Source organism: Onychostoma macrolepis, chromosome 18 (genome assembly GCF_012432095.1).
Source record: "Onychostoma macrolepis isolate SWU-2019 chromosome 18, ASM1243209v1, whole genome shotgun sequence".
Taxonomy (NCBI): Eukaryota; Metazoa; Chordata; class Actinopteri; order Cypriniformes; family Cyprinidae; genus Onychostoma; species Onychostoma macrolepis.
This window is the reverse complement of record NC_081172.1, coordinates 12,240,848-12,260,304: the sequence shown is the minus strand read 5'-3', so window position 1 is coordinate 12,260,304 and position 19,457 is coordinate 12,240,848. Positions and strand designations below refer to the sequence as shown.

Sequence of the window (19,457 nt, the reverse complement as noted above, 5' to 3'; positions counted from 1 at the left end):
TTCATAAATGTCAATTGCAGCCTCAGTTAAAACTAATAACATGAGCTTAATATAATACTATGTAATTATAATTGAGATATAATATTTAGAATTGAATTTAATTGATTGCAATATATTGCATTCATTTTTAGACGAGTTTGGGGGCATGGAAATATTAAAACAAACAAACAAACAAAATCTATGGATATAATAGTTTACAATAAAATACAAATATATATATATATATATATATATATATATATATATATATATATATATATATATTTTTTTTTTTTTTTTTGTATTTTATTGTATAATATATATATGTATATATATATATATATATATATATATATATATATATATATATATATATATATATATATATATATATATATATATATATATATATATACAGATACTACGGTACTAACATTTGTAAAACTATACCCCTTTGATGGGCGTCTCATTGTGCTTGTAGTGGGAGATTTCAGCGTCTTGGATACGGTGCGTTCATGATATGCTGGCCAATCACAGAAGCCCGGGGACCTACAGCTGACAAGGAAAACAAAGAAAGGCATGTTTTTCCCTCCCACTCCCTGCTCATTGTCGGGAGGGGAAAATCAAACATTCACTGTATGTTGTTTATTCAGTTCACACACTAAACGTCGAAAGAACATCTGAAGGTAAGTGTGCCAACAGAAAGACTTGAGATGCATAGCTATATGAATAAAAGCGGATATCTTTTGAGAAATAAAATATGAGGTATTTAATAAATAGTAGGTATTTAGGTATTTTATGAGGTATATCATTGATTTGCAGTCAATTTTACAACCGTTTTGTAGGACAAATAATTAATTCAAGAATTCTGCCTGGCATTTTCAGTGCGAACTTGAACCACGTGTTTGTTCAGCATGAGTGATGAGCTTCACTTGAAACAGTTTTTGTGCTTTGGTGTGTGATGGTCTAGAAGCGTTCCCACATTTTTGCTGTACACTAATCAAACCAATTATTACAATCAGTATTTGAAATGAGAATGCTAAAAACAATCACTGATTTGTGTAAATTTACTTGAGTATATTTGGTTGGGTTCACTAGTTAAAAATGTTCTTCCACACATAAACCTGTATGCTTTAACTTTTTGTATCAAGTTCAGTATGTTCTAGTTAACTGTAGTCTCCAAAGGCAACAAATTGTACCTTATTGCTTACTATTTAATGATATTGCCCAGTGCAGGTTATGAGTTACATTTACTTATCTTCTCAATTTAAGTATTTCTGTGCTTTTTGCACATAACAACAATATGAGGTGTATTTATATTATTCTATGGAATACATTTTCCCCACAATATGAGCTCTAATACACCAGTTATCTTTAGGATTTAACATCCCTCTATTGTCTGTTGGACAATGATTAATCTATTGAAGGTTTTACTGACTAACAATAAAAATGTCAAGTTACTGTATATCCAACTGGTAAAGATATATGTGATTTCCCCAGCTCCCCTTCCCACTCTAAGTTAATGTTCTACTAACACTTGTGAACTTGAGGTAGAGATGGTGATTTTCAGGTAGCCGTTCTTCAATCAGAATAAATATGAGAATAATAGGGTTTAATGATTAAATTTGTGTTTATTCAGGCAGGTAAAGTTGCAGCCACAAGGTTTATAACTAGGGTTATAGATAAGCTTGTCTATTGCACTGCTGCTCATAACGGCTTTGTGAAAGGCTGTTGTAGACATTTAGTTTCTTTATCTCCAGTTTTTTTGTTAAACAGCAACACATTCTTACTTTTTAATTAGTTTTCATGTGTTTTTCCACATGAACATACTCCCATAGGCGCACTTAGGGAGGGATTTTATAGAAAGATCCTGAGTTGGTGACTGGACTGTGAGATATTACAATAAAGAAGAACACTAAAGAGAAGAAGTCCAAAGTAATCACAGGAAATCAAGAAACTCTGTAGATGGCTGATGGTCTCTCCACCTTGTGATTGCTGGACCCTCCTCTAGTATGCTCAATCTCATCAAGCTACCTGAAGTGTTCACCATCAACCAAGTTCCAAAAGTAATTTTTTTTTTTTATTAATAATTGGGGGTATTGCTGTTGTTAATTTGCAAGAAATGTCATTGTTTTGCACTGTTGAATGTGTTGTATACTGATTATATACTTATCATGTCAGTCATATACATTAACTTGATAAATAAATACGATTTTCAATTAAATATTTGTTTCATTGTAGGTCTTCCATGAGGATGGCATCATTTCAGGGTATCGCCACCCATGCAGCTCTGCCAAAGACTGTGTGCTTAGCCTTTTCCAGCTAACAAATGAAACCCTCAATATTTGGACTCATTTTCTGCCTTCATGGTAAATTATTTTTCAGCATTCAGCTTTTGATACATTTACATTAGCTAATGTTAAAAAGAAGACAAATTTGAGAATTTCATTTAAGCTTCCTACAAGACTAACTTAATTAATACCATGTAAAATTATTTTTAAACTCTTTGCATTGAAGCCTGAACTCCAGATTACTCATATACAGTAAATATTAGACATTGGTGAAAATTTTGCAAGGTCAGCTTAATTGTTGCCACATTATTTATACTATAGGGTGCTGAAAACCTATATTTACAAATGTTAGAAAATATAAAATACTTTTTTATTGCAAGCGCATTGATGCCTCTGTTACACTGCAACTTTGATGCATTCTTGCATTTTTAGAACGTAATGTTATTTTTATTTTTATTTTGCAAGGTTTTTCTTATGGAAACTGACAGTAGTACTAGTGCAGGATGACTGGCAGGATCCTTTCACCTGGCCCTTGCTGGTGTTCCTTTTGTCATGCTGTGTGTACCCACTCGCTTCCAGCTGTGCTCATACCTTCAGTACCATGTCAGAGAGGGCCAGGCACATCTGCTTCTTCTTTGATTATGGAGCACTCAGCTTCTACAGCCTTGGTATGTAGAGAATATATCAGAACTAACAAGTAAAATATATTTATATACTTATGTAATGTTTCTGTAACTGAATTATCCTAACTTTTAGTTCATTTGTGTATTTGATCAACCACAGGTTCTGCCATCACCTACTCTTCTTACTCATTTCCAGATAAATGGGTCAATAGCACATTTCACAAATACTATGTTCCTATAGCTGTTGTCAATTCTGTTATCTCCACTGCACTGGCCTGCTACTCAAGGTAGGATAAGTTATCCATAAATCAAAAGTTGGTAATATTTCTAACCTGCTTTGTGGATTTTGACCTGAGTGGTATTAAAATAGAAAAACAATTAAAAGACTAAACACTTGTATTTCTTTGTTTTTAGACTTGGTTTACCATTTTGTCAGTATAATTATCACGGCATTAAAAGGTAATGTCTCTTTTGCATTTTAATCTTGACATTAAAAAATGGTACATTTTCAGTGAATTAACTGTATTCTCTTTTAGTTGTTCTGGAAAATTAGATCATAAACTCAGTAAATGTCTACGGATAATCGCCTTTATCTATCCATATCTCTTTGACAACATCCCTCTCTTTTATAGAGTGAGTGTTTTGGGTTATTTTGCAAAAAATGTAACTCATTGGTTGTTTGTATTGAATGTGAAACGGAGCAAAGTTAATTAATTTAAAGTATTTTCTGCCTTCATTTATAGATCTTTGTGTGCGCTGGTGAGGGTTGCACTATTAATGAAGCCAATACTGTTCACTATCAGCACACGTCACTGGCTGTCCTCACTGGCTTTCTTTTTGCCACACACCTGCCTGAACGCTTGGCTCCTGGCAGTTTTGACTACATAGGTACAGTTACAGATCCCTGCATTCTCTTTAAACTAAGAATCATGAATTCAGAACATATGGCGCTAGTGGGATGCTTTTAAAGCTCAATAAAGTCTATTAATTCTAAACTGTGGTTCATTTATGCATCCTTCACAGGTCACAGTCATCAGCTCTTCCACGTGTTCGCTGTTATTGGCACGTATTTCCAGATGACTGCCATTGAACTTGACATGGCAGCACAAAAGCAGTGGCTTCATGCTCATTTGCCACCAGTCACCCTTTCAGACACTGTGGGAGCTGCATGCTTTAGTGTGGTCAGCAGCCTTTGTATTGTATATGTCTTTAGTCTGGCACTTTTCTCCACAAGAGGTGTAAAGGACAAATTAATTTGAATTGTGACATTTGATAAGGATGCTCAGTGCAGCTAACTAAGTTAGTTTCCCTTAAAACTGAGTATATTGTATATGTAGCCATGTGTTCAATGGCAACAATTTCATGAAGATTTTATGTAAATTGGAAGAGTATAAGACTGTAGAATTTATGATTATTTTGTATGTTTGATTCATGTTTTTGTAATGTGTATCATTTTTCTCTACTTCTAATCACATGCTTAACATTTGTACAATTTCAAAGCACATTTCCATGTTTTTGAAGCACATGAATCAAACTATATTATCCTTGTTTTTGCATGTGCCTTTTTATAATCAGTCTTTTTGAAAACTGTAAAACCTTATGTGTACAATCTTTCTTTCTTAATAAATAAATCTTGTTAATATGTAGTTTTATTTTTACTAAATAAAACTACACAATGAAAACTATTTGATAGCTTTTATATATTTTTATATAATATAACGTAGATTATATTAGTTTATATACAATATACACTATATATTATTTTTTTCTATTACATTTATATATTAACCATTAATACAATATATGCTATATACTATTTTTATATTAATACTTTTACATATTAACCATCAGACAAAACTAGACATTAGCTGTTTTTTTTTTTTTTTAAATAATGCTTTATTGTCAACAATATCCCACTGACATTTCACATGCATCAACAAGAAGGAACAAGGAAACAGAGAAGAAAAAGGTGAGGGTACATAAGCATCAGTTTACAGACAAATATCAATTATAGATATATTTACACTTCCATGGAATGTTACAAAGCAATTTTAATACACCAAAACAATTGAGAAATTGTTTCAGTTCAAAATTCACAAAAAGAGCATTTTAAATCGATATCAATACTACATTTTTGTATAAATTCTTTTGTAGGATAAACTCTATGAATTCATTTATATGAGATATCCTTAACCTTATTTGTAAGGAGGAATGTTTGAGGTAATAACCAAACTTGAGTCCAATTTACATTATTAAAGATATTGTTCCAGTAAAAAATAACAGAAGGCGTAGAAATAATCTCTTTCAAAAACAACGATCTAATTTTATAGTTGTTAGGCTTTAAACCAGAGAAACAGATGGTGCCAACTTAGACATTAGCTGTTTGTCTGCAGATAAGCTGTGTCGATTTTGGATACAACCGGAAATTGTCAACAGCGTATCAGGCGGAGCTTAGGGCGGGACATCCGGTCATCTAAGGCGTGGCTGAGCTCGCTGATTGGTCACATTTAAAAAATCAGTCTCTGACGCAGTGGAGGGAACGTTTGAACTTCGGAATTTGTATCCGGAGAAGAAGGCAACGGCGTCGCGGAATTAAACTAAAACATCTCAACATGATTAGGCAAGCGTAAGTATTTTATACCCGTTTCGTACTGTTGATATATTAGACCGATATCGAGTTATTAAACGTCCTTTTTTAACTCATAAGCGAGTTTGTTTTCATATGAAAGTCTTTGAGTGGTTGTAGCAGACATTTGTGAACTAACTGCCCGTCGCGTTTATTTAGCGTTATTGATCCATTGTTTGTACTTTAGGCTTAGTTCATAGTCTCGCTTTATGTCTTACGTTTTCTGTTTATATCAGTAGCTTAATTACTTGTTTTCCCTATTAACGTTATTATTTTTTAAAAAACGTAGACCGAGCACTTGTTAAATGTCAGTGTTTCAATTCAAATATAATAAGCCGATCGCATTTTCCTATAGTAACTACTAAAACATAGTTTGTAGATGGTTAGAATTGTCTTTAAACCATAAGCATACTCGTTTTACTTGAACATATAACGTTATATATTTGTTGTATGGTGTTTTTATTTTATTTATTTATTATTATTATTATTCCCAGGGAAAGCAAGAGCTGATAAAATGTAAAAACTGTTTTTAACTTTGGATAAAAGCGTCTGCCAAATGCATTAATGTAAATGTAATTATTGTTTTTGCTTTTTGTAACAGGAAGGGCAAGACCCCCCGCCGCCCCCCTCCAAAAAAGCCTTCAAACAACCAGAAGGACCCTGTTGGGGTATGTTGTAACTTTGTTCACATTAGGATAATGTAAATCCTGACCAGTATATTCATTTGAGATGTGTTTTGAAGGTGTACTGTCGCGTGCGGCCACTGGGTGCAGAGGATGAGGAATGCTGTATTGAGGTTATAAGCAACACCACCATACAGTTACATGCCCCTGATGGGCTCAAAGCCAACAGAAATGGTGAATTCAAAGAGGTGAGTGCCTCTCCGCTTTCATTTTGCCAATTAGGATTATTTAAAACAAGACTTTCTTCTTTGTGATGCCTCTCCAATCCTGTTTCTTCTGTGCAACAGAAAAGTGAATTTTGTGTAGTAGTTGCACTTTTCTATGTAATGAACGTTTAAGAATATTAGTTGGGTTGTTAGTGGTCAGTATGACGTGTTTGCTCTTTGAGTCTTAACTTTTCAAATAACAGCTTTATCCCATTTGCATCACATTTTTGTGCTGCACGGAAAGGTCAAGTTCTAGAACATGAAAACAAAACCGTTTTTTTGAAGTTAATGCAGGGTTTATGTGGGTTTTGGTGTTAAGGCCTTAAATAGGTCTTGGAACAGAAAATCTTAAATTCATAAAGTTTTGGCATTAATTTACATGCACTGCAGAAAATATTATCTTTTGTCAGTGTTTTTGTCTTGTTTTTCATTACAAATAGCCAAATAACCTTAAATCAAGATGCATTTAAGTGAGATGCAAAATAAAGATATGAAGCCTTGTTTTCTGAGAAATTGAACATAAGAGAATTTAAAGGGATAGTTCACCCAAAAATTACAATTGCCATGACCTTCGTTCATCTTCAGAACACAAATTAACACACTTTTGATGAAATCCGAGATCTCTCTGACCCTCCATAGATGGCAGCGCAAATGAAATGTTCCCAGACCCTGAAACATGGTAAGTTTCAGTAAAAAAATCCAGTGACCATGTGACATCAGTGGTTCAACCGCAATTTTATGAAGCTACGAGAATACTTTGTGCACAAAGGAAACAAAAATAATAGCTTTATTCAACAATTCTTCTCCTTCGCCGTCACCTATGGCGCCATTATGGAGAGTACCTCGACACATTGTGTTGTTTACGTGCCGAGGTACTCTTGATAATGGCAGAAGATGTGATTTGGTGGAGAAGAATTGTTTAATAAAGTCATTATTTTGCATTTCACATGGACTGTTTTGCCGATGTCTTTACTACGTTTCTGGGTCTTGGAACATTTCACTTGCATTGCTGTCTATGTAGGGTCAGAAAGCTCTCGGATTTCATCAAAAATTTCTTAATTTCTGTTCCGAAGATGAACAAGATCTTTTTCTTGTAAATGAGTTGAAGTGTTAATGGTCTGTTGGTTGTGTTTTTATACTTTGAAGTATTGCTAATACAACTCATTATGTGCTCCCTAGATGTTTGTTTACATATTGATGTATTATGATCCTTTTTAATGTATTCCTTAAATTCTTTATTTTATCCTAAAGCCTTAAATTTACTATCATAAAACGTGCAGGGGTGCATTTCCCAAAAGCAACTATGGTTGCAATTTCCATCATTACCAATAGAGTTCAATGGAACTACCGACCTTTGTTAGCTTACGATGCTTTTGGGAAACGCACCCAAGAATAGTTGGAATTAGGCTTTGTTGGAGTACTGAAATGAACTATAATAATTTGTCTTTCAGACACAATATTCCTTCAAAAAAGTGTTTGGGATTAAAACGACACAGAGGGAATTATTTGAAGATGTTGCCAAACCTCTAGTAGAAGACCTCATTCACTGTAAAAATGGTAAATATACTTTTTTTTTGTACACTTGTTGGTTATGATGATGATTATTATTTAAAAACACTCCGACTGACTGCAGTTTTCTTTTTAAACTAGGTCTGTTGTTCACCTATGGTGTCACTGGCAGTGGTAAAACTTATACAATGACTGGCTCACCTGGTCAAGGTGGGCTGCTTCCGCGTTCACTCGACATGATCTTCAACAGCATCGGCCCCTACCAGGCCAAGAGATATGTAAGCAAATTCATTGTTCATTTATTCCGTTATGTAAACTTAATTTTCCATCTTTGAGCTACCTTGATCTTTCCCTCATCAGGTTTTCAAGCCTGATGATAAAAATGGCATGGAGGTGCAAAATCAGGTAGATGCGCTCTTGGACCGACAGAAGCGAGACAGCCAGACAACTGTACCGAAGACCCCAACAACAAGGTTAATTCAAGTAATTAATGTTACAAAGTGCCTAATTGACCTATCGGTAAGCCCCGCCCCCCTTAGTTACTGTTGCTCCCTCGGACAAACAAACGGAGTTGCACACTGTCTTACAATGACAGCTGCAGTGTGAAAACCATGTACCACGATGTTTTTGCACAATTTTGGACACAGAAGGCCACCAAATGGGAATTAAATATTCCATGGAGGGATTTATAAAATATTTTAAAATGAATACGGTGGGTAACTCGAAGCAAGGGTTTATAGATCACAATACAAGTGGGAGAAGTCTCCTATTACGGTCGGTCATCACGATCGGATGACAACATGCAGGATCAACAGTTCATGTATGGCAGGGTACGATTAAATTAATGTACATTTAACCAGTTTAATATGGAGAGGCACTGAAATGTAGACCTTCGTTTATGTGTTTTTGACCTACACTGTACAAGATGCGAGAACAGTCCGCTATTTAGGTTTGTACATTAGCATGGACTCACTAACTTTAACGTTAGCTAGTTTTAGCCAGAGATACCTTGCTAAAGCACAAGATAACGTTAACGTTCTGATGAAAATTGTAACTTAATGAGTGTATGACAACCAGAAAATACTTGGGGACATTTTGCGCTCTTTTGTTTGGATTCAGGAAATGTAATAAAATAAATGATATTTCCCATCCTCTCAGGATACCTGGAATCAGTGAATCAAGTACCCCAGGCACATCGTTTTTTCCATTTTTAAAGCATAAACCCCATAAAACCGATGCAAGCTTCGGATCTTCCAATGTTTCTCTATGGCGCTGAAACCTAAAGATGTCAGAGTTCCGCTCCCCGTGCAACTGATACTCGACTGCCATTGGCTAGTCTGTGTTTGAGGGGAGGGGCTTACCGATAGGTCAATTGGTTTTAAATTAAATGTAGTGAGTTTTTATATGCCGTTCTTGTTTTGCAGGCGAATTGACCCTGAGTTTACTGACATGATCAGCCCAGAGGAGGCTTGTAAGGCAGATGGAGTGGATGAAGACAGCAGCTACAGTGTCTTTGTCTCTTACATTGAGATTTACAACAACTACATCTATGATCTTTTGGAAGAGACTCCCTATGACCCAATAAAACCCAAGTAAGTTGGCTGTTTACTGTTTTACTGTGTTTTGATCCAATAAATGCAGCCTTTGTCAGCATAAGAGCCTTCTTTCTAAAACAATTTTCAAACATTTTATCGACCCTAAACTTTTGAGCATTAGTCTGTAAAAATCTGATCTAATTTAATTGGTTGTATCAGTAGTACCAATTTGTGGGTAGCTAATACTTTTTTCTTTTATTGCTTAAATGTTTTCTCAATTGAAATTTTACTTTGACAGCTGACACAAAGCTAGTTTAATTTGCGTTTTTAATTTGGGTTTAGTGCCGTTTAGTAATATCTTGGCACTTAGTTTATAGATAAATGTATTTTGTTTTTTCATTAGGTGGAATGGTGCAGGCACACCTCTGAGAAACAACACTGAGTTCATGTACGTGGCCAGTGAAATCCATTCATAGATGGACTTGCAGCCTTTTGATAATGAGATTCCTTCCTTTGTGTAGCTGTACTTCGCATCCTGTCTTACGCTTTCAATTGCTTCTAGGATCTCTGTGTCCGCTTTTGTCTTGGCTGTCTGTCTTGTGCTTTTGTTTTACTTACTGGTAGGCGCCCATGCAGAGATTGAGCTTTGTTGCAACGTGGCTGAACAACTTGTTTTCCCTACTATGTAGATACAGAAATGTTTTCATACTGCGTTTCACATTTCAGACCTCCCCAATCTAAAATACTGCGTGAAGATCAAAATCACAACATGTATGTGGCTGGGTGCACTGAGGTTGAGGTCAAGTCAACAGAGGAAGCTTTTGAAGTCTTTTGGAGAGGTAAGCTGATGTAGATGTTCACTTTTTTAGGGGGATTGTTTGTAGTTAGCAAACAGAGCTGTTGTATGAGATCTTTTGTTTTCCGAACAGGTCAGAAGAAGCGCAGGATTGCAAACACGCAATTGAACCGTGAGTCCAGCCGCTCTCACAGTGTGTTCATTATTAAATTGGCACAAGCACCTCTGGATGCAGATGGAGACAATGTGCTTCAGGTTAGAGCAAATTCTAATGCCTTAAACTTTTTTTTTTTTTTTTTTTTGGGGTGGGTAAAATTTAGTTTTATACTAATGCTAAAAAGAAGAAAAACATGCAGTGTTCCTGCTTCTGGTCTTGTTGCTGTTTGTAGGGGTTTGGCACCCCCTAGTGATAAAATGATTCAGAAATTTCACCTTAAATTTATACACCATAATAAGAGTCTGTCCTGGAGAACCTACAGTTTGTGGGTAATTTCAGTTTGTAAATACTAAGTCAGATATAGCATTTGGATGAATCGTGTTTGATTCATTTTTAAAGTGAGATGTTAAGGGAATAGTTAACCCAAAGATTAAAATGATCATTTAGTCACCCTTGTTCCAAACCCAGAAGACTCGAAGCTTAAAAGAAGATATTTTTAATGAAACCGGAATGGTTTCTCTGTCTCCACTTAAAGTTAATTCGACCGAAACTGACGTTTCAACAGCATCATTGGTTCTTACAGAAGCTCAAACCTGTTTGTGCGATGCGCAAGATTGGCTTCCCGTTGCCATATTTGATGTGCTTTGTGCACTGATTAATGCTCATATGTAACCCTGGACCACAAAAACAGTCTTAAGTCGCTGGGGTATATTTGTAGCAATAGTCAAAAATACATTGTATGGGTGAAAATGATTGGATTTATGCCAAAAATCATTAGGACATTTTAAGTAAAGATCATGTTCCATGAAGATATTTTGAAAATTTCTTACTGTAAATATAGCAACTTAATTTTTGATTAGTAATATGCATTGCTAAGAACTTAATTTGGACGACTTTAAAGGAAATTTCTCAATATCATGATTTTATTTATTTTTTTTGCACCCTCAGATTCCCGATTTTCAAATAGTTGCATCTCGGCCAAATATTGTCATAACAAACCATACATTAAAGGAAAGCTTATTTATTCAGCTTTCAGATGATGTAAAAAAATTGGCCCTTATGACTGGTTTTGTGGTCCAGGGTCACATATGTGAATAATTGCTTAAATTTAAATCTTTCATATGAAGTGTCACTTTGAAAACTTGAATTAAACTGCTAGATTAATATGGATTTCTTTTGCAATGTCTTTTATAAACTTTTTCAAAGTTTTGTTGGAATGGAGGGACAGAAATCTAAAGTTTCATTTAAAAATCTTCATTTGTGTTTTAAAAAATAAATGTAAATCTTATGAGTTTGGAACAATGCAATGGTGAGTAATTGATGGCAACTGACAATTTGGCCCTACATTCTGAGATGTTGTGCTCTGAATTGTGACAGTGGAATCACTGACCAAACACCTAATGTTTTGTTCCCTCTTTCAGGATAAGAATCAGGTGAATGTGAGCCAGTTGTGTCTGGTGGATCTGGCTGGCAGTGAACGCACTAGCAGAACCCGAGCAGAGGGCAGCCGTCTCCGTGAAGCAGGTCAGGCAGCAGCACAAATAACTACTTTTATTACCTTCAGGATTTCAGGGTTATGTTTTATGAAGACCATATGGGTTTCCTTCTCTCACAGGCAACATCAATCAATCTTTAATGACTCTGCGCACATGTATTGAAGTGCTAAGGGAGAATCAGATGTGTGGCACAAACAAGGTATGTGATACATTAACCTTTTTAACCAATCACATGGTCAGTTAGAAACATCAAAGGCACTCTTGACTTCTGTCCTCAGATGGTTCCGTACAGAGACTCCAAAGTGACCCATCTATTCAAGAACTACTTTGATGGAGAAGGCAAAGTGAGAATGGTTGTGTGTGTAAATCCTAAAGCTGACGATTATGAGGAGACCTTGGTAAGCAATAATAACAGGTCAAAAGATTGATTCTTCCTCTTCAGATTTATTCTACTTGCACTGTGACATTTGGGTTTCTCACCTCTGTGTAGCTGGTGATGCGCTTTGCCGAGATGACTCAGGAGGTTGAAGTGGCCCGGCCTGTTGACAGGCCCATCTGTGGCTTCACTGCTGGTCGCCGACAGAGAAACCAGGCCTTCAAAGAGGAGCTTACCCGCAGGCTGGAGGAACGTGGTGGTCCTGTAGATATAGGTATTTGTGTGTGTGAGAACTTGGATGTTATATTCTCAAAAAAATGTGCAGTTTCTTTAACACGCAGAGATGATTCCATACTAAAGTCTCATACTGTGTGTTTTTTTTTTTTTTTTTGTAATGTCAATTGTGACATGTTCTGTTACAGAATCTCCAACAGTATTAAACCAGCTGTTTCAGTCCTTCCTCCACTTCCTCCCTGTGAGATCTCTGGCCCTAACGATGATGTTACACTGCCCAGACTCATCGAGGCCCTGGAGAAGAGACACAAAATTCGACAGATGATGATTGAGGAGTACAATAAAACTGGTAAAATTATCACTTTATTCAGAGCTGTTTAGATGATCTCCAAGTGCAATGTTTTTCCAAATTTCTGGCCATGATTCTGTTTCAGCCAACATGCTGAAGTCTGTGCTTCAAGAGCAGGACAGCAACCTGCTCTCCAAGGAGAACTTTATCCAAGAGCAACGTGGCAAGCTTGGTGAGAAGGACAAAATGGTCCAAAACCAGAAGAATGAGATTGATCGTCTGGAAAAGAAATCCAAGATGCTGGAATACAAGGTATTTGCAGCATCACGGAGTCAGGATTTAAAAAAAAAATGGAATTCAGTACAATATTTTTTTTTAAAGAAATTAATACTTTTATTTAGCAAGGATATATTAAATTGATCAAAAGTGACAGCTACATGTGTAATGTTATAATTTTCTTTTAAGTAAATTTGAAAAACAAATGACAGTTACCACAAATCTTAAATGGCACAACTCTTTTCAACATTGATAGTAAAAATGTTTCTTAAGCACCAGATCAGTATATCAATTTCTGGTGGATTTCTAATGACATTTCTTACATTAGAAAACATTACTTACTTTGTTATATTTCACTTATTATTACTTTTGTATTTTTGGTCAAATGTAGCCTTGATGAGCATAAGTCTCTTTAAAGATTAAAGCATTTGAACGGTAGTGTATGTCTGCCTGATATAGTTTTATATCTGGCATTTACAATACAAACTAAGCTACAATAATTATGGTTGGCATGACAGCTATTTTTAAGTATCATACTAACAAAAGTTCTGAATATGGCCTCTAATGCATCTGCAAAATGTTTGTTACAGATTGACATTCTACAGAAAACTACCAACATCTATGAAGAGGACAAGCGATCTCTACAGCAGGAACTGGAGAGCAGAGAACAGAGGTTGCAAAGGGAAGTGTCTGAAAAGAGACGCATGGAGACACGCATGCAAGGCATTGTCACGGATGCCAAGCTTAAGTGGGAGAAGGAGTGTGTGAGTGTCTTCCCATAGACCATATGTGAAAAGATGGATATATAATTTTTTTGGTGCGTGTAGAATTTAATTTGTTAGTGGTGTGATACATGCAGCTTTTGTTTGTTCTCTACAGGAGAGGCGGGTAAATGCCAAGCAGCTGGAAATGCAGAATAAGCTGTGGGTGAAGGATGAGAAACTCAAACAGCTCAAAGCAATCGTTACTGAGGGAAAGACGGAGAACCGGCAGCCACAGCGGCCTTCCAGAGAAAAGGACAAAGTGCCTGCCAAGAGATCCGCTTCTCCGTCGCCTGTTCCTGTACGTTTAACTGACATGCGTTTCTAGACCGCCTGCCCCTGAGATTAATGCCTAACCTAATCCACAAACCTCCTCTTTGTGTGTGTGTGTGTGTGTGTGTGTGTGTGTGTGTGTAATTACCCTGTGCACTTTTTTACAGATTCCCACCTGTTTTTAATGCCATAAATGCTGTTTTTAATGTACTGGTGTGTGTTGCATGCAAACCATGTGTGTACTAATCTCATGTCGCTTGCAGTCTCCCTACAATGGCTCTCAGTCATCCCTCTCCTCCCTGGAGCCCATATATAACTTCTCTCAGACGGTCAGGCCAGATCCTCACTTCCCCAGACCAGGCAGTGTGTCTGTGGCCTCCTGCATCTCAGAGTGGGAGCAGGGTGTCCCGCAGTCTCGCAGGCAGGGTAGCCAGTCACCTCCAGACAGTAGGAAGAGAGCTCAGGGCCTTCCCGACAGTCTTAGCAGGAGAAGAGGCAGGTGTTGGGCCAGAGAGGTGCCTGTCCAGCCAGCAGAGGTAGACCTAGAGGAAACGGGTCACTGGGTCAGTGGAGTATCTTGCTGTAGTTGTAGGTAGAGCTTCAACAAGACCCTAATATAGACTTATTGTAGACCTGTTGATCTGTTTCTCAGCTGCACTAATTATTACCCAGAAGATGCATATGTAAAACAAGGTGTTATGTGCTGCTTATTTTAACCATGTAATGGCTTTGTTTTGCACTTTTAGACAATAAATTTGAGTTTTCATCTTCTCATTGTCATGTTACTCCTGCGCATAATTTAACTTGTCTAAAGTATATGAAAAGCAATTGAATAATGTCAACATTTACAGTATTAAATATCTGCATACTGAAAAGCATATTTATCTTTTGAAGCTTGTTTGAATGGGAATGCATCTTCAGCTTTTTTTCTTTCCTCTTAACAGCTTGGTACATTTAGTTTGTGCTACTGTAGAGATTGACTAACACACTAACGCTTCAGAATGCTTAAGGACCATCTTCTGTTTGTCTTACTGTGCTTGTTTTAATTGAATAGACTGGGCCGCCGGTTCGGCCTCTACACAGACGCTCGCACTCCGCAGGTGGGGAGAGGTGGGTTGATCATAAACCCACCACTAACGTGGACCTGGATACAGTTCTGCAGCCAAACATCCCCAATGCCATCAAAGTGAACGCTCCCAATGAGAAAGCTCTGTCCAAGTGTGACAAATACGTTCTGACGCACCAGGAGGTTGCATCAGATGGAGAGATTCAGACCAAGCTAATCAAGGTAGCTTCCTTTTTCTAGTGGTCTTGCTCAATCTGACTGGTTTTGGTTGTCAGCTGAAAATAAAATATTTGCTTTTATCAGGGTGAAGTGTTCAAAACTAGAGGTGGAGGACAGGCTGTTCAGTTCACAGATATCGAAACACTCAAGCAAGAAAACCCCGTTGCGGCCAGGTAATGACCGCTGATGCAATTCAACCTTGGCAGCATGTATAATTTCTAGGTATCAAAGTAAATGCTCTGTATTGTTGGGCTTTTTGACTATAGCCGTAAGAGACGATCATCAGAGACTGGCCCAGATGGTGAGCCTGTGGAAGGAGACTGGACTGATGTGGAGACGAGGGTAAAATCAACTTTTTTTTTTTTTTTTTTTTTTGTATATTAAAAACGTGCTCATCAAATTCAGTGAAACTTTATTTTTTGTGAAAATTGTTTTAAAATATTTTAAAATGTAATTTTATTCCTTTGATTTGTCATGCCAAATTTTCAAAAGCCACATGATCCTTCAGAAGTCATTGTATTGTAAAAAAAAAGTGTATGTATATAGAAAGTTGCGCTCTTTAATTTTTGTGTGAATCATTTTTCTTAAATTCTTTAAAGTTCAAATTAACAGCATTTGAAGTTAAATTTGTTACATTGAATGCTTTTACTGCATTAAACTGATCAAAAGTTGCATTCTCGCTGAATAATTTCTATTTAAAAAAAATAATAAAAAATTGCTGACCCCAAACTTTTGAATGGGGTTGTGCATATTATATATATATATATATTTTTTTTTTTTTTTCATATAAAATGTTTCCTAACCTGTCTCTTGTCTTTATTCTCTAGTGCTCTGTGGCAGTGGAGATGAGAGCTGGCTCAAACCTGGGACCTGGATACCAGCATCACGGATATCCAAAGTAAGCTGTTTATTTGCATACAGTTTCACATGTTTCTAGTCACACTGGTGAAAACCGCTTTTTAAAAAATTGCCTCATTTTTGTTTTGTAGACGCAGAAAGCCTTGAGACTACTCTATTATTGTCATCACAGCAGAGTCCTTTCCTCTCGAAGCCTCTTATCACTGTGTGCAATAGCAAATTCACTTTATAATATTTAACTTTTTTTAAAATGCTTTTATGGAAAAACTCTTTTTATAGAAGACTACACAAGTTCACCAAAGCTGTTTTTGTACTGCATTTTCTACCTGGGTGTTGCCATTTAAAATTCACATTTGGTGTAAGTGTGGGTCTGGGTGGGTTTCAAAACAAAGTGTTACAAATGTTTTCTAACTGTCTCTCAAGCACATTAGGGTTTTTTTTATTTTTTTTATGTATGTTAATGTATACTCTCTTGCATTTGGACAGTTGAAGCATTTGCTGGTGTTTCTTTAAAAAATCCTTTAGTAAAAGTCATTTTCATGACTTTAGTAGGCAGCACCTTGGAACGGCACTCTTTCCATGTAGTTTCACTTGTATGACATTTGCTGCAGACAAAACTGTTAATAAACAGCATTTGATATACTTGTTTGGTTCATATAGTGGGTTATTTTGCTCATGTCTTAATTTTTTTTCCTTTTGGTTCATTTGCAATGGTGTAGTTCTCCAAGCACTTGATATGGTTCTATAAGGAAGCAGTAGATGGCAGCAGTGCTTAAACTATAGAGGTCAGGTGTTTTAATTCTTACACCAAGACGGCCATGGGGTCATATTATTGTTTCATGTAGACAGTGGATACTTTAAGATGGAGTATGAGACTTGTGACGTAAACAGTGAAAAATAAAGGAAAATATCAGAATGGAGTGTTTTGTCATCAAGCTGTAATTGTCAGATTATGTAAAAGGTGTGACTTAATTTCTTAGAGATTTCGCACACTAAAAAGTGTGAATCTTGCGTAAAATAATGGCTAAGAAATTAGCTTTAGCAATGTTAGTCTTTTCTTTGTTTAAATGTGAAAATGTTTAAGTGTTATTTCCATTACAAAATATTTTCATAAAATATCCATAATCTAATGTTTAGTTGACCATGTATGTGTATTAGTAGACAAATTGTTGTAAGAGCTGTTTAGTCTACAGCCGGTAGTTCAAGAAACTCTTATATGGGAGTCAACTTTACTCTGACCAACAGGATCCCATGTAATTGCAAGAAAATATTAAAATTACTTATGAATGTCAATGGTGAATATTTTATTAAATACGTTAGTGTTATTAGCTTGTAATTCTCCTCTCAAAATATCCTTTAGTTGCCTCTGCCTTAATGAGTGACAACATCTGTCATAAAATTCAGTCTAAAAGAATTACGATTGAAGTAGATTAAATTAAGTGGGTAATTTGATTAAATTGTATTTATTAAATGCAACAAATCTAACTTGGCGTCACTGAAATACATTAACCATTTAACTGTCAACCCCCCTTTTTGAAAATAGACTTGAAGGTGCACTATTTAAAGTTAAATTGTTATAATTAATGAACTCTTGAATACAGACCTAAGGTTGGTCTCTTTTTAAAGAAGACAATCAGCAGATTATTGCAGAAGTGAAATCATTTAAAAAAAAAAAAATGAAGGTATAAAAAAGTTGAAGTTTACATTTACTGTAAAGAAAATGTACTGTACTGCTTATTTGAGAAAATATTTTACAAAATGGGTTGTAATCCAAATTTGTTTTAAGATTAAAGCCATATGTCTAAATAAGTTGTTCCAAATTTGAAGTTGATATAAAAAAATTGAGGTAAAAAATCTTTTATGGATTTTTCTGATACAAATGTATAAATTTCTCTCTCTGTTTTACTCCTGTCACAAAAAAAGTTTTGATTCTATAAGACTGTAATACATTTGGAATATGACACCTCCCACTTAAGGTACAATTTCTATGGAAACGCAATGTCCAATTTCAAAACGGTTTTCACAGGATGAATTTTGAGGGTTTAAGCTTTCAAATGCTATACAGTATAATATATGATGATTACTAAAACATGTGACTGGAAAAAAAGGATACTAACTGACAAATAACTCGTGTTATGGTGTATATGTTTTGAGGTGCACTCTTGTCATAAATTAATCTATTACTGCTCCTACATAATTTTTAACAACAAACAGTGGTAAAATATCCATTTAGGAGTCTTGGACCTTTCAAACGATATATAGTTTGTCATGATTAGATTAGGATTTAATTGTAATATATTGATAAAGTTAGGCGTCCCGTATACGATTAAAATCCTCAATTCACACAGACCCGATGTAAATGTGCCAGACAGTGTTACTGAAATCATGCTCTGTTGAGTATGACTAAAATAGATCCCAAAAACGTAACTATGTTTGAAATGCTTGATTTGGCCATTTTCAAACAATAGAATGTGTTTTCTTTGTTGGAATTTTTGAGTTCAGCTCTTTGTGTTTGGAAGGTGTCATGCTTCTGTCTCAAAGATATTGGATCAAAATAATAATTACCCTCATATAATCTAAAAATGTTCATACATCTCCCACATATGGTATGAGCACAAACATGTATGCACATCTTTATGATGGTATGGAGGAGTTGTTATTCAGTTGCAGAATAAACACCAATTTCTGAGGAAAAGTAAGCTATGGCTTTTTTCCCCTGAAAGAGTTCAACAGTTCTTCACACACTAAAACAGACTGTTGAATTAGATTGCAGAAAAACATCTATTTCATTAGGTTGTTAACGGTTATTAAAAATGGTCATTGGTTCTGGCAACTTTAAGCGGTTTCCTTCCATCAAGCTTTCCTTTCCAAAATGTGAGGCTACAGTCATTCTGCATGTATGTAATTGTGTTTTTTGGTGGGTTACGGTTGGTTGGGTTTGGTTAGGATTAAGATGTTAGAGGGTGATTGAGTGTTTGCTGCTTTGAGCAGAAGCAATTTTGTATCAGGATAAAAAGTGTGCCTGTGCGTACAGGTCAAGGGGATCGGAGCAGCAGCAATTCCGCTGAAGTACCTGAAGTGGACCATGTCTAAAGAGTTTGAAGCCCAGACATTCCATTTCAAATGAGGCAAACTTCCTCCAAAATATTTCCCCCAATATTTCAGCTTCCTTCCTGGATTTACCTTTTGATTAAAAAGATTGCT

At 35.8% G+C, this 19,457-nt stretch overlaps 2 protein-coding genes across 2 annotated transcripts; both read left to right on the top strand.

The window, feature by feature from the left end:
- The first annotated feature begins 527 nt into the window (after window positions 1-527).
- Window positions 528-4,535, top strand: paqr5a (progestin and adipoQ receptor family member Va). Its single transcript, XM_058751599.1, has 9 exons — window positions 528-665; window positions 1,818-2,045; window positions 2,221-2,348; window positions 2,736-2,938; window positions 3,054-3,180; window positions 3,308-3,352; window positions 3,430-3,526; window positions 3,637-3,781; window positions 3,917-4,535. Exons 2-9 carry the CDS (start codon window positions 1,992-1,994, stop codon window positions 4,150-4,152), a joined length of 1,035 nt encoding a protein of 344 aa, XP_058607582.1. The 5' UTR covers window positions 528-665; window positions 1,818-1,991; the 3' UTR covers window positions 4,153-4,535.
- An 856-nt stretch (window positions 4,536-5,391) lies between these two features.
- kif23 (kinesin family member 23) lies at window positions 5,392-16,893 on the top strand. Its single transcript, XM_058752273.1, is given in 24 exon segments — window positions 5,392-5,519; window positions 6,121-6,187; window positions 6,262-6,390; window positions 7,860-7,965; window positions 8,059-8,195; window positions 8,278-8,390; window positions 9,342-9,509; window positions 10,179-10,291; window positions 10,382-10,503; window positions 11,827-11,929; window positions 12,021-12,100; window positions 12,180-12,299; window positions 12,392-12,551; window positions 12,700-12,732; window positions 12,735-12,860; window positions 12,946-13,112; window positions 13,667-13,840; window positions 13,956-14,138; window positions 14,374-14,673; window positions 15,165-15,398; window positions 15,480-15,568; window positions 15,662-15,737; window positions 16,223-16,293; window positions 16,385-16,893. Coding segments are annotated over 24 exon segments (2,901 nt in total). The 5' UTR covers window positions 5,392-5,505; the 3' UTR covers window positions 16,401-16,893.
- The last annotated feature ends 2,564 nt before the right edge of the window (window positions 16,894-19,457 follow it).

Bases quoted from the DNA above. Each gene is read 5' to 3' on its own strand.
- paqr5a (XM_058751599.1), top strand. From the start codon at position 1,992: ATGCTCAATCTCATCAAGCTACCTGAAGTGTTCACCATCAACCAAGTT. The intron at 3,353-3,429 runs GTAATGTCTCTT...ATTCTCTTTTAG, and splicing joins AATTATCACGGCATTAAAAG to TTGTTCTGGAAAATTAGATC. The intron at 3,782-3,916 runs GTACAGTTACAG...CATCCTTCACAG, and splicing joins TGGCAGTTTTGACTACATAG to GTCACAGTCATCAGCTCTTC.